Here is a 13,933-nt window from a genome sequence, read left to right as displayed (position 1 = left end):
GCTTTAAACTCTGCTGGTGCTTTTAGCCACCAATATTTTAATTTAGCTCTTTGTTTATGTTACATTTCCTTCAATATCTTATGTGCTCTGACAGGTTTTTTTTTTTTTTAATATGTTTTCATATGGTCATGAGGAATGTCAAGTGTCTGCTTCATCCTGGGATCCTAGTGGTTGAATGATTCAATTTTTGTAGTTTCTTTGTAAATCTGAACAGTGAGTGATGTCATCCACTTCTGAAACTGAACACTCCCTGTGTGAACAGCTTTGAACTACAGATTTGATTTAGGAATGTTGCTGCAAAGCTTCAAAAGACACTGCTCTGTCCAGCTGCAATTCTGACTTTTATAGGTTTTGTGCAAGGCCGATGAGAAGTTTGTTTATCCAGGCCTTACTTAATTCTAGTTTGGTTTTTCAGGGATGATATTGTGTTAAAAGCCTGCAAAATCTGCTTTTTCTTCAGCAACAATTAGAGAGCAGCCTACACACATTTCTTTTAAATTAACCCCCACTACATACCCTTTAAAAAAATAAACAAACTTAAGACTTTAATTAAGATGGTAAATAAGTAGCCATCGTTTTAAACCCTCATTAAAGTAAAGCTTTTGGTTAACGATGAAATTTGTAGATAAGCTTCCACTAACAACTGTCATTTCTACTCCCACTTTTTGTTTGCTCTTCCACCATGTTATAGCATTGCTAAGACCTCCCTCCTTCAGATGTTTTAGAAAACACTGATGCAGTGTTTTTCTTCCTTGTTTTTAATCAGAACGCTTTCTCTTGGGCGTATTTTTCCCCTTTAAACTGCATTCATAACTTTCTCCTGTTCAAAAGAAGGATAAATACCGTGTGTGTTACTTCACAGTGACTCAGCCATGGGCTTGCTCTTCTCTCTTCTCCCTCTCCCACCCCACGCTTTCTTCTAAAAGGGAGAGGGAAGCAGGAAAATACCGATAAAAGAGAAAGTGAATGTGTGTGTAGCTTTCAATGAGATGAATCCCCTATGACAAGTCAGAGTTAAATTACTGCTGGAAGTGCTCTTGAGATACTGCCAGGGTCATTTGATATTATTGTGCAGCCTCCATTTTGCCCAGAGCGACATGTACAGTGGTGTTGGGGAGGAGAGCGAAGGCAATAAGCAGAGCAGCCAGACGAGGCAGCAGGGCCTAGAGGTACCGAGACATCCCTCGCTGCAACGGGAACGTTTACAGTTGGATTGGTCGGCAGTCTCCTTAAATTTGGGACCCTCCTGCACATGGGCATCAGGACACACAGCCCTGTGAAGACTGGGTTCACTGGCTCCCCCTCTTTCCTTCAGTAGCAGTGATGTGATCTGAAGTGACGCTAATGAGGATTTATTACTGGAATCTCTAGATTGAAATGTATTGCTAAAGAAATCTTTTAAAAAATGGCATGAAACAGCTGCAGCTGGAAGATGGAAAGCCAGTTGTGAGGAGAGGTCCCTTTGGCACGGACGTTTTCACACTTAACAAGAATATCGAGGACCATGTTGTGGATTTGGTCCGCGTGCGCAGTTTGAGGCTGTTTGTTGGCAGGGCAGAAGACAGCCTGCAGTAGCTGGATATTTAAACTCTTGTGCACAACGTTGTTGTGATGTGAGCTGGTGCCCAAGGGAGTAAAAGACAATTTTGCTCACCATGCTGACTCGATCCCCGGTTTTGGAGGCTCTTTGAATCACATATTCCAGCACTGCCTGATTTTTATCAGAAGGCAAGTCTTAGATACACCTTTTAAAAGAGAAAAGCCCTCTGATTTATTCCTCCACTGCTCGTACAGAATGTGGGTTTGTCTTTGACAAAGGCAGTGTCTTTGTATTCAGATATATGCTTTTGCACTTGATCCAAAGCCAAGGCAAATATCAAACAATATGAACCAGATGAATCTACCAGAAGGCAATAGATTTTCTTTTCTAGAGTTAATGTGAAAGATTATGAAGTTCATCTTGTGTTCAGATAAAGTTACTCTTTAAAAGTTACAATGTTTTAGAATTTCCTTCCTTTGAAAAATTAACATAAGTGCTGGAATCATAGTGTAGTTCTTGAACATATACGGCTAGTTTCTGTTTGGGTGGCTTAGTTTTGGTTTCTTGTTATCCTGATTAATGAAATATTGGGCATCGTGGCTAAACATAACGAGGTTGTGTAAGCTAAACCATGTTGAGAGTCTTTTGAGGCAAGGAAGAACTGAAAAGGAAAAAGAAAATTCTTCCCACAACTAAAGCTGAGAGAAAAATAATTTTTGAAGGAGATTGTTTGAGGTGGTTTAACCACTCTATCAGACATTCATGTGGGAATAGAGAAAAAAGGAGTAAGGAAAAAGCCGCCTATTTATTTAATGCAGAGCGTGGTAAATTATAATGGATGTTGCAGAGGCTCAGATATCAGGTGTCTGACTAACATTCATGAAAGCGGCATAATTCAGACTGAACTTTATTCTCCTCCATTATGCCCAGCTGTTGGAAAGAAGCAAGGCATGTGTGCAAAGTCTCCAGATGTTTGATGATCGTGCACAACAAGGGGGGCAAAGGAGGGAGATTTACTATTTGTTCGATTTCATATTTTCAGATTCTGAATTCAGTTCTGCAGCACGTTTTATGGAATTTTTGTGATTTATTGACTTTTAATGCCATTGCCTCAACATTTATGTATTGCTCATTTCCTCTTGCCGTTCCCCCTTTTTCTTTTGAAAAAGAAGAAAAGAGAGTGAAAGTGATGGCAGTAATTTAATTATGCTTTCTAACACTGTAATGAGGTGGACATTGTCCCCAAGAAGGGACTGTACTACAGAGAGATTCCCTGGGGTCTCGTGGGAAATTTCTGGCAGAATTAACAGTAGACCTGGGGGTTCTGGTGACAGCCTCGCACAGCGCGAGTGACACATGCACCTGGAGGAGGGAAGTCGGCCGAGTGGGAAGTTTGATTCTGACTTCCCACTTTCAAGTGGTTGAAAAATTTACAAGTGATTTATTTTACAAGTTTTACAATTTACTCATCTTATAAATTGTTTTTTTGTTTAAAAACGCATTTTTGATGTTAATTATGAATTGAATGAGTCTCAGCGAGTAGATTATTATTGCTAGTCAAACAGTTCTGGTTTATTTGATTACTCAGGTGAGTCATATGGTTTTGTTTCCTTTTCTGTTTCCTTTTTACAAATCCTTCAGCACCAGTGATTGCATATGACAATCTTAAAATTATTTTTTTATTTTAGTAAAATTCAGATACATAAAAATTACTTTGAAACCAGCACAAGACAGTCACAGGTGTGACTATACTGAGCTTCTTTAAACATCTTCATTGTTTAAAGATTTATGGATAAGGCAATTGTCTTTAATAAGTTCCTTTGTAGTCTGAATTCTCTGTGCCTTCTTTAAGTGCTACATGTTAATATTAGATATGTTTGTTCTGGTGGAAGGTGAAATACAAAGAGCAGTTCAGTAAGGAAATGAAGAGCCACCAGTACAATCCTCTTGACAGTGCTTCCTTCAAGCAAGCACAGATTGCATCCACCTTTGCAAGTGATGTAAGTGAATTTGCTTTGTATTTTACATGCCTTTACATCCTGAAAAACCTAACATTTGTTCTCAAGCAGAATTTCTTTTTCCATCTTACGAATAACTCTGAACAGCAGTCTCTGTTATACAGTGTGTTTGTATAGCAGGTACGGCATGTTATCCATTTCTTCCTTGGCTTCTGACAAAGCCCTGGTCCAAGGGCCTGCGGAGTTTTTCATAACCATTTCAGATGAGATTCATCTCACTTAACTCTGTGTGTCAAAAGGTGTGATTGCTTACTCTGAGCTAATCACCTTGTGTTTGATCCCTTTGTATTCAGAAGAGAAAGAAACAGGTCTGGAGGGCGATTCTTCTGACCTGTTGTAGATGCCTGTCTTTAGAGGAGCGAAGTGCTGGCATCTCTCCAGTGGTTGTAGAAGGAGGTTGCATGAGCAGCTCAGATTTGGATGTCTGTCTTTTAGCCTTCATTCTGCTGGTTGATCTTCTGAATGGTATTACAAAGTACAGCAGTCACTGGATTCAGCAATGGGTGCCTGCTGCTGGAGCCAGATTGGAAAAAACATCTATATTGAGTGATAATGCTGTTGGGATGATATATTTAACAGTGTGTCCAATGCTAAAAATGCGAGATCTTCTTTGAGGCCATGATCCCAGATAGCCAAGAGACAAGCCTTCATTCTGTAGTCCAGCGTTTCCAAAATGTGGGGCACCACCCAATGGGAACAGGAGAGGCCAGCTCTGGGAATGGTCCAACAGAATATGTAATTGTTTCCAAAATCTAAATATTTAGTAAAAAATTAATTGAAGTAATTATTATTATACGAGATATGCAAATTGAGTATTGTTGATTTGAAGTCTGCCTAAATCAATGAAGAACACGATACATATGTGGAGGTGATTAAAGGTATTAGTTTAAAAGATTTATCATCCAAGATAGGTAGGGTGGCTAGTCTTTTCCCTGTAAAGATGGGTATCCAGCTATCAGAAGTATGGAAAATCTTACTATAGTCTGATTGGAAGTTATCTTCTGCCACTTCATGAAGTGATTATCTTTTGCCTTAGGTGACTATATTGCAATCTGCATTAAATAAAATATCCAGGAGCACTTCCCATTAACTGTTTTATATACAACTTTTTTATTTGTACAGTTAGTGTAATGCCTGAATCAAGAGAAAAAGAACAAGAATCAACAGTATTTAAAATGAGTAAACTCAAAGTATTGAAGAAGGTACTCTTGATTTAAGTTTTCGGGGCGGGTGGGGAGAAATAGTAATAATAATTCCTTCCTAGTCTGAAAAGTCATACAAAGTGTAATTTTGTTGTAAGTGTCCTATTTGAGGAAAAGTTTGAGTAGTTCCCAAATGTTTGCTCAGTAGAATGAATTCTTTATTGATTTTTCCTTTTCCTCCGAATAATAGTAAATGACCACCATCTAGTGGCTGGTAGAGATTGTTCAGGCAAGCACTTAAAGCTTTCTGTTGCTGGATAGCCACACTGTAATACGAAGCTGTGAATTATTTTGTTAATCTTTATTTTACATAACCTGAATTCTCTTTCCAGGTGAATTACAAGAAAGATTTGGAAAACCTACATGATCCAGCCTCTGACCTACCAAACCTGCTATATTTAAACCATGCTTTAAATATCAGCAAAACACATAGCGATGTAAGTTGCCTTTATAAAAATGATCTGAAAAATATATGTAGTAAGGAATGTAGTATGTATAGTCACTGTAGAATACATAAATTTTTGGTACTTGCTTCATGGTCTCATATGTTGTAGACTGTAGTGTTGTAACGATAGTAGTTGGGGGATGTAGTGAAGAAAAAAGGGCTTTTAGGGAGAGATACTTCAGTTATTAGAACAACTAATATACTGGGTAAGAGTCATACAGACTTCTGGTACTTGAGCATTTCTTCTTATATGTCTGAAACCTTGTCTGTTTTTTCCTGTGTTGATCTAACATACTTCCTTCCTTGCAAATCTCGTTTTGCCTGTGGTATTACTTATTGCTTTCATCTGCAAGTCTCTGTACAGAAGTGACCATTATGCTAGTTTAATATTTTGACTTCTGCCATCCGCAGCCTCTCGAGTGCTAGCTTCCTTTAGAGCTTCTCTGTCTAAGCCTTTTTTCCCTCATCAGTGTCTGAGGCTTCCTACACTGGATGAGGTAATAGGCACACATTCCATTCTGCCACGTAACAAGACGTGCCCTTTGGGGCTGGTGGTCTGATATAGGATAGTGATGGGGGTTGAAACGGGGAGGAAGAGGTAGGAAACCCCTGGCTTCTGTGCAATGCTGAAGCTTCCCCCCCACTCTAAGAGCACCTATGCTACATGCACAGTGCTGGTAGGCTGGTTAGCTGCATTTGTCGTCTTTACTCCAGAAAACCACAGAAGGGCCGCAGAACTGCTGTGAAAAGACGTGCGTGAGTGGTGTTGGGAAGGAAGATTGCTCACGGTCAGCAGAAGGCGAGCGCTTCACACACATAGGAGCATACTGGGTCATCTTCTGAGTCAGTGCCTGCTTATGGAAGCTTGTGTCTAAAATAATCAAAATAATCCAGCCTTCCTGTCTGTACTTGATTTTTGCATTTGTCGTGGTTTAACCTGGCAGCAGCCAAATACCACGCAGCCGCTCGCTCACCCCCCCTGCCGGGTGGGATGGGGGAGAGAATCAGAAGGGTAAAAGTGAGAAAAACTCGTGGGTTGAGATAAAGACAGTTTAATAGGGAAAGCAAAAGCCGCGCACACAAGCAAAGCAAAGCAAGGAATTCATTCACCACTTCCCATCGGCAGGCAGGTGTTCAGCCATCGCCAGGAAAGCAGGGCTCCATCACGCGTAACGGTTACTTGGGAAGACACACGCCATCGCTCCGAACATCCCCCCTCCTTCTTCTTCACCCAGCCTTATATGCTGAGCATGACGTCATATGGTATGGAATAGCCTATTGGCCAGCTGGGCCAGCCGCCCTGGCCACACTCCCTCCCAGCCCCCTGCACATCTGGCAGGGCATGGGAAGATGAAAAGTCCTTGACTAGCGTAAACAATACCTAGCAACAACCAAAACATCAGCGTGTCATCAACATTATTCTCACACTACATCCAAAACACAGCACTATGCCAGTTAATAGGAAGAAAATCAACTCCATCCCAGCCAAAACCAGGACAGTATCCACCCCTTATTCCATACCATTTACATCATGCTCAGGTCCCACACTATCCAATACATTCTCATTACCCACCATCTCCCTTCCCATCTTTTGATATAATACACAGATATCATTCCCTTAGTCTATGGACCACCCCTGTAAAATGTCCATAAAATATCCATAAATGTCCACAAAATGTCCACTGCGTTCATTTAGTCCATGACTTTGGGCTCCATCTGTTATGGTGGTCACTCAGGTCAGCAGAGGTGGTGTGTTGCGTGGAGTTACTGGGCACCAAAGCCGGCTCAGGTCGGGTCACTGCTGCACTTGCGCTGCTTCTTGTAAAGTTTGTCCTCCATTGGTTCAGGTGGTTCCTGCTATAGTAATTCCTATAACATGCAACTCAAATCATGGGTTATAACAATTTAAAGGTATATCCATTACAATCTCCACCCCTGGTCCCTTTGGGCCAGATCATAGGGTTTAACATTGCAATGAACTCCTCCCCTTGCCCCTGCTCCGGCTTGGACTTATCCACAGACTGCAGTCTCTTAGGGGTGTACCTGCTCCAAGTGGAGCCTTACCTATGAGCCACAGTCTCTCCAGGGGTATACCTGCTGCGGCACAGACTTATCCACAGCCACAGTCACTTCGAGGTGCACCAGTCCCAGCGTGGCCTTACCCACAGCCACAGTCCCTTCAGAAGTAAACCTGCTCCGACATGGCCTTACCCATGGCTACAATCTCTCCAGGGGTGTACCTCCCCTGGCATGGGCTTATCCACGGCCACATGCTTTGAGGTGCTCCAACATGACCTCATGCACAGCCACTGACACTTCAAGGTGTACCTGCTGCAGCATGGACTTATCCACAGCCACAGATGCTTCGAGGTGTACCTTCTTCAGTGTGGACTTATCCTTGGGCCACAATCCCTTCAGAGGTATACCTGCTGCGGCACGGACATAATCACGGCCACAGATGCTTCGAGATGTACCTGCTTGGGCATGGGCTTATCCTCGGTCACAGACGCCTCGGGGTGTCCTGCTCCCGCGTGGACTCAGCCACAGGTCACAGTCCCTTCGACTCGAGTTCACACTGCAGTTCCAGCCTGTCCAGCACAGCAGCACAGAAGCAGCAGCGATGCCCTGGCCATCTGCCAGCCCAGGCGCATCCCCATTGCTGTTATCAGAACGTTCCCAGGCACAGCACAGTAAGACGATAAGCAGCGCAGCAGTACAGCAAGCAGCAAGAGCAAAAAAGCAGCCACTAACGAGCACAAGACTCTAATACACATTAAGGCAAGCAAGCCCCATGGCAAGCACAAGAGCCTGCGAATTAATAGCTAAACAGCAGTAACAGCTATAAATTCAATCTAGCACATTCCAATCAAACCTGTCGTTATCTTGAACCCTTCGAGCCCCACGTTGGGCGCCAAAAAGGACTGTCGTGGTTTAACCTGGCAGCAGCCAAATACCACGCAGCCGCTCGCTCACCCCCCCTGCCGGGTGGGATGGGGGAGAGAATCAGAAGGGTAAAAGTGAGAAAAACTCGTGGGTTGAGATAAAGACAGTTTAATAGGGAAAGCAAAAGCCGCGCACACAAGCAAAGCAAAGCAAGGAATTCATTCACCACTTCCCATCGGCAGGCAGGTGTTCAGCCATCGCCAGGAAAGCAGGGCTCCATCACGCGTAACGGTTACTTGGGAAGACACACGCCATCGCTCCGAACATCCCCCCTCCTTCTTCTTCACCCAGCCTTATATGCTGAGCATGACGTCATATGGTATGGAATAGCCTATTGGCCAGCTGGGCCAGCCGCCCTGGCCACACTCCCTCCCAGCCCCCTGCACATCTGGCAGGGCATGGGAAGATGAAAAGTCCTTGACTAGCGTAAACAATACCTAGCAACAACCAAAACATCAGCGTGTCATCAACATTATTCTCACACTACATCCAAAACACAGCACTATGCCAGTTAATAGGAAGAAAATCAACTCCATCCCAGCCAAAACCAGGACAGCATTGCTCTTTGTTGAACTTAAGCTTGCTTTTTATCTATCTCTCTCCAATATGTGAAGCTAACTATCCCCCTTTGTATGGGTAATAAGTAAGTTGATAGCTTTCACTTCCTGCGTTCTTCATGTGCTTTTTGGCCTAATTCTGGTTTCTTTTTGCTGATTAAGTAACACCCTCAGAATGAACTTACTCAATTTATCGTCTTACCTCTAATGAGATAGAAACCTGGACTTTCCCTTAAGGCATCTCACTTCTTGCAAAATCTATTTCTTTCTATTGCCCAGGAAGGGTTGATTCATATTGTCTATGCCCTCTTCTGAGGACTCAACAAATACTAAGTCTCTGATTTTTGCATTGTCCAGGTGCTGGTGGATATTTCTTCTTGCTGCAAGCAGGAAGAAGAATGCTTTCTCAATCCCTAAGGTCTCCACTAGCTATTTGTCTTCTACAGAAATCCCATTTTCAAAATCCTTCTCAGATTTGACCTCCCCATGTCATCTCTTTGATTTTAACACGGCTTACTCTCCTGCTTTTCCAATACCTTCTTTGTGTTCTCCTCCTTGTCAATCGATAGCTCATATCAAATCTTTCTTGAAGTCTGCTTCCACTGTATGAAACAGTCTTCCTGACTGTGCCATTAACCGAATTCGAAAAACTGATTGCATGGTCATTTTTTTTCCCTCTGAAATACAGAGCTTCTTGCTAATTGCCCAATTTTGCTCTTTCCCTGTAGTATACCTTTCTCCCTTGAACTTTATACTTCTCTTCATCTTTTGCATAACATAGCTGCACCTGCCCCGGTGTGATACATTGTAACCTGTGTGGTTATTTAAACTCAAACTAATACGGTTGATTGAACTGGTTTGCTGATTGACCTAGAGTGTAGAAGTATGTGCAACTTGAATGTGTATGAAACACATGTACTATAATACCAATGCAAAGCTGTTATACAAGTCAGCTTCTGTGGGAGTAAATTCCAGCAGTTAAAAGGAAAGCTTGATGGGCATGTTTGGACACAAATAGACTGATTCTGACAGGTCGAACTCATCCTATTTTCTTTATTTTGATGAGGAAGAGAGTTCACAAGGTGGAACTTTCCCCTCATATGGTATACATGTAATTCTCTTTGGCATGAACTATGGAGGCATAAAATTTAAAACTTAGATATATCTACAACAGCCAGTTTATTGTTTTGCACATTTTAAATCTGTTCCTATTGTACAGACTTTGAAATGCTAATGAACCACAGGCTAAGAAAAAAAAAGGAATTTAGATGTGTTTCATTTTATGGAACAGGGTTAATAAATAGGACTTCAGGGACTGAATCTGGTGCCTGTAGTTTAGTGTAGCAAAAGGTTGTGCAATTTGATTTTATAGTTTGTTTTCTTTTTTTTTAAATTTTGTCCCATTAGTTGAGGAATGGAGTAGAAGTATGAAGTCTGTATCTGTAGATGGAGATAATTTTCGTTTCCACTATAGAAGTGATTTTGTTGTGTGACATTTATAGTTACTTCCACTAGGAGGCAAACCCAGACCATCATATATCCTCCTTTGCACTTCAAATGTAAATAATAGTTATTTTCTAGCGAACATAAACATTTGACTTCTGGATGAGCAGGACAAGCATTTTCTCTAGGAACTTAGAAAAGTTATTTTTTTATCGTATTCTTTTTTCATTTCATCACAATATTTTAAATTCAAACTTAGCAGTAGAACTCCTGAGTTGGGAGGCCTGAAATACAGTTTCTTTTATGCTGTTTCTCCCATGGTTATTTTAAATGGTATTTAAATTGTGAAACCTTCTGGATTTTGTTTGTGAAAACATTCTTGGATATTTTTTGTTTCAGTATGAATATAAGAAATCATTTAAGCAAAGCAAGGGCTTCTATCATTTCACCCCGGATACAGCTGAACAAATCCATCACAAAGAAAATGCAGTGCTTCAGAGTCAGGTATACGCAATCATAAATATATCTTGCAAAGAGAAAAATGCAGCATTCTAACAGTGATTAAATCAGGCACAAAACTGCATGACAAATTACAGTGATGTACAGTGCACATTCAATCAGAAGCACTCCATGAGGAGAGAGGAGAGTGTTTTTGCAGGACCCGAACCTAGTGCAGAAGCCTGACAGGGAAAGAGATTAACACTTTTCTCAAATTCAGACATTACTAGTTTTGAAGAGACAAATAAATTAAAATATTACTCATTCTGAATATCACACTTTGATTTGTAGCTATTTGCTTTCCTTTATGGCTTGTGTAGAATATTCCACCGTAGCACAGGCTGATTGATTGAGCTAAATAATGTTTGCCCTTCTTAATCAAAAGAGTGGGAATGAGTCAGTTCAGAAGGCTTCTCTAGGTTTCCAAACAAAGTGTATTTGCTTTGTGAGTTAGCAAAAAGTTGTGTGTTGGTCTCTTAACCCTGTGTCCTTCAATGTGATTTTGCTGCTAGCTTTAAGGTCATGGTCACTGGTAGCTGTGAGGGGAATGTTGGTGGGAGACCAGACTCTACTGAGACAGTAGTTTTCCTTCCCACAGGTACAAACAAAAGTGCGTTTCAGAATGGTGCTCCTGAACCTGAAAGAGAGACCCGTGGGGTCTGGCTATGAAACAGATTTTGTTGTTGTTACAGTAAATGTGTTGTTTAATGGAAACATGACAGGGGATCCTATTGAAAAGCTGCCAACTGGTCAGACATTCAGCCAAAACCATGCAATTAATTTAAGAATTGTGATTGATGCTCCTCAGTCCTGCTGTCTTCAAAGTTCACCATTTTTAGGTCTGACATTTTGAAGCAAAGGAATAAATGACTCCAGAAAAAATTTCCTTGTCTAGCTGCCCTGTTTCTCCAACAGGTTAAGTTTGGGAGGAGTCTTCCGAGTCAAAACCTCTAAGGAGTATGGCTAAGACAGGATTTGCCTGTCGCCATAGTAAGCAATCAAATCTCACATTCTCTCAGCTGTTAACAGCACTTATTTTCATTTTCCTAGGTCAAGTACAAAGAGAATTACGAAAAATCTAAAGGTAGATCTTTGCTGGAGTTTGTGGATACACCAATGTATCAAGTTTCAAAGGAGGCTCAAAAGATGCAAAGTGAGGTTAGTAAAACTGGGTGCTTGAACTGTTAGATCAACAGACAAGCTAACGGACGTCTTGTACTTAGGTTAAGAAAACGGATGAAGCAGATTGTAAAGGTTTTATAAATTGAGAATATGGTAGAATTAGCACTGAGTAGTTCTCTTTGCTATTCTGTAGCTCCGTTCTTCCTTCAAATTTGTTTTTTCTCAAAAGGCCATTGGTGCTAACACTAGACAGATTGTGTGTAGAATCATTTAATTGAGAAGAAGCTCAAGAGGTCATCTAGATCAGAGATTACTAACTTCTTTACTTTTTGCCTTTAATTCCATCTTTAATGAGGGAGGGTTCTCAGGTGGGAGCGAGTGAAGCTGCAAAGCCCAGTCCGACCCCATGCTTAACTGAAACGTGCTGCTGCCCGTTCAGCCTGGGGAGCTCAGCAAGGGGGAAGGACTGTTCCTGGGCTCCAGAACAACACTGGCTATCTTAAGGCAGTCACATTTTTCTAACTTTTTATTAAAAACTTCTAATGGTGGAGGTTTCATAACCTCCCAGACAATCTAGTCCAGTGCTTCATCATCCATCCTGAGAGAGAGTATTTCCCTGTGTCTCCTTGCTGCAGTTTGATTCCATTATTTTTGCTGTGTGTCATGGAAAACAGATGATTTCGTCCTCTTGGTAGAAACTTTTATGTATTTAACACCATTACCTTTTGTGCCATTTGTCCTCTCTTTTCTCTACCAAGCAAATTGTTTCTTTCATAGATCAGGTTAAACATTCTCTTTGGAAATATCATAGATACGTATTTTTGTCCAAATTGTGTGTGTCTTGTATAGATAATCTAGGCAATGAAATGAGTAATAAAGTTGTTTATTAATGTGATAAGTAATTTATAGCATAGCTCATTTTTGGGTCTGTTTACAGCGTTCTTTCTGAAATATGCTTGGAAATGCACATGCATGTACCACTAATTGTTTTTGCTTCAATAGAAAATGTATCGCAAAGATTTTGAAGAAGGCATCAAGGGAAGACCCTCAATGGATTTAGACAAGACCCCAGAGTTCTTGCATATAAAACAAGTCACTAGCCTTCTGAAAGAGGTAGGGGATTTTTATTTCTTTTTTTTTGTTGTTAAGGTGTAAATGAGCAACAAGCAGCATCACTACAAGCTAATGAGTGCTGAACAACTTACAGTTAACTTGGTAGATAAATAGAAAAGTGACTTCATAAGTAAAAATTGCGGTGTGTCATTTTATATTCTGAATAGTCCTGTAGTAAGAATTGATACTTTTTGAAGTTTCCTTATGAATATAAGGGAATGATAAAGCTCAGCACACCTGAACCAGAAAAACAGAGTTAAATGAACAAATCAGATGACTCCATAGAAGATGGATCATTGGCAGGACATTCCCTCCGAGGGCCTCAGTTTTGGAATTTGTTCCTCCCCTGGGCTCAAATAGCCCAAATTTGGTGACCTTCCAGGCATGTTGCAAAAGACATCTGTTTGATAGGGTTTTGGAGAGGGCCTGGAGTTTGCTTTCTGGACAGATGAAGGAGTGGAAAGGAGGATTTCTGTTGGTGTCCAGGTGGCAGTTTTTCCTTTTGAGTAATTATTTCAGGTTTATGATAGTCTGTTGTAGTTATATGGATGCCTCGAGCTGTCTGTAGTCACTTTTAACTAATTTAATTGAAATAATTATCTATCATACATGTTATGGATGAAAATAAAGACGACCAAAATTTCATAATGTAGCTGTGATATTACATAATCTGCTTTAAGCAAATTTTGTTAGATGGTGCAGGTTTTCTATATGCTCACTGTTTCTTTAGTATTTGTCCAATGTTCTTCAGTTGTATGTGGCACTATAAATTGAATCACTTTTTTTCCTTAACTGAGAATCCTTCTATCTTTAATCTTTTTATATTGTTACTCAAAACTATTTTCATGTTAGATTTTCAGTGTTGGTTGGTTCTATAGATTAGGCTTACTATTTGAGCAAATGTAGAAGTAAATGTATCAGCAAAATTCGTAGTTAGAAAGATCAGAGCTGCTAGATATCCTCCATTTGAATTTAGGAGCCGACAATACCTTGTTTATATTTATTGTATTAAGAATTGATGTTTTTGCTGTGGCCCAGATGAACGAATTGAG

The 13,933-nt window shown here is 40.8% G+C and overlaps 1 protein-coding gene across 1 annotated transcript in view; it reads left to right on the top strand.

The window, feature by feature from the left end:
* NEBL (nebulette) overlaps positions 1–13,933 on the top strand; it is a 98,231-nt gene that overhangs the window by 30,486 nt on the left and 53,812 nt on the right. Inside the window, exons 8-12 of the mRNA XM_075140866.1 lie at positions 3,433–3,540; positions 5,093–5,197; positions 10,548–10,652; positions 11,697–11,804; positions 12,771–12,881. Of these exons, the coding sequence (XP_074996967.1) occupies positions 3,433–3,540; positions 5,093–5,197; positions 10,548–10,652; positions 11,697–11,804; positions 12,771–12,881 (537 nt within the window). The remainder of the gene's footprint in view (positions 1–3,432; positions 3,541–5,092; positions 5,198–10,547; positions 10,653–11,696; positions 11,805–12,770; positions 12,882–13,933) is intronic.

This window comes from Calonectris borealis, chromosome 2 (genome assembly GCF_964195595.1).
Source record: "Calonectris borealis chromosome 2, bCalBor7.hap1.2, whole genome shotgun sequence".
NCBI lineage: Eukaryota > Metazoa > Chordata > Aves > Procellariiformes > Procellariidae > Calonectris > Calonectris borealis.
Note: the sequence above shows the minus strand (reverse complement) of the source record. Positions and strands in the feature narration are given on the sequence as shown.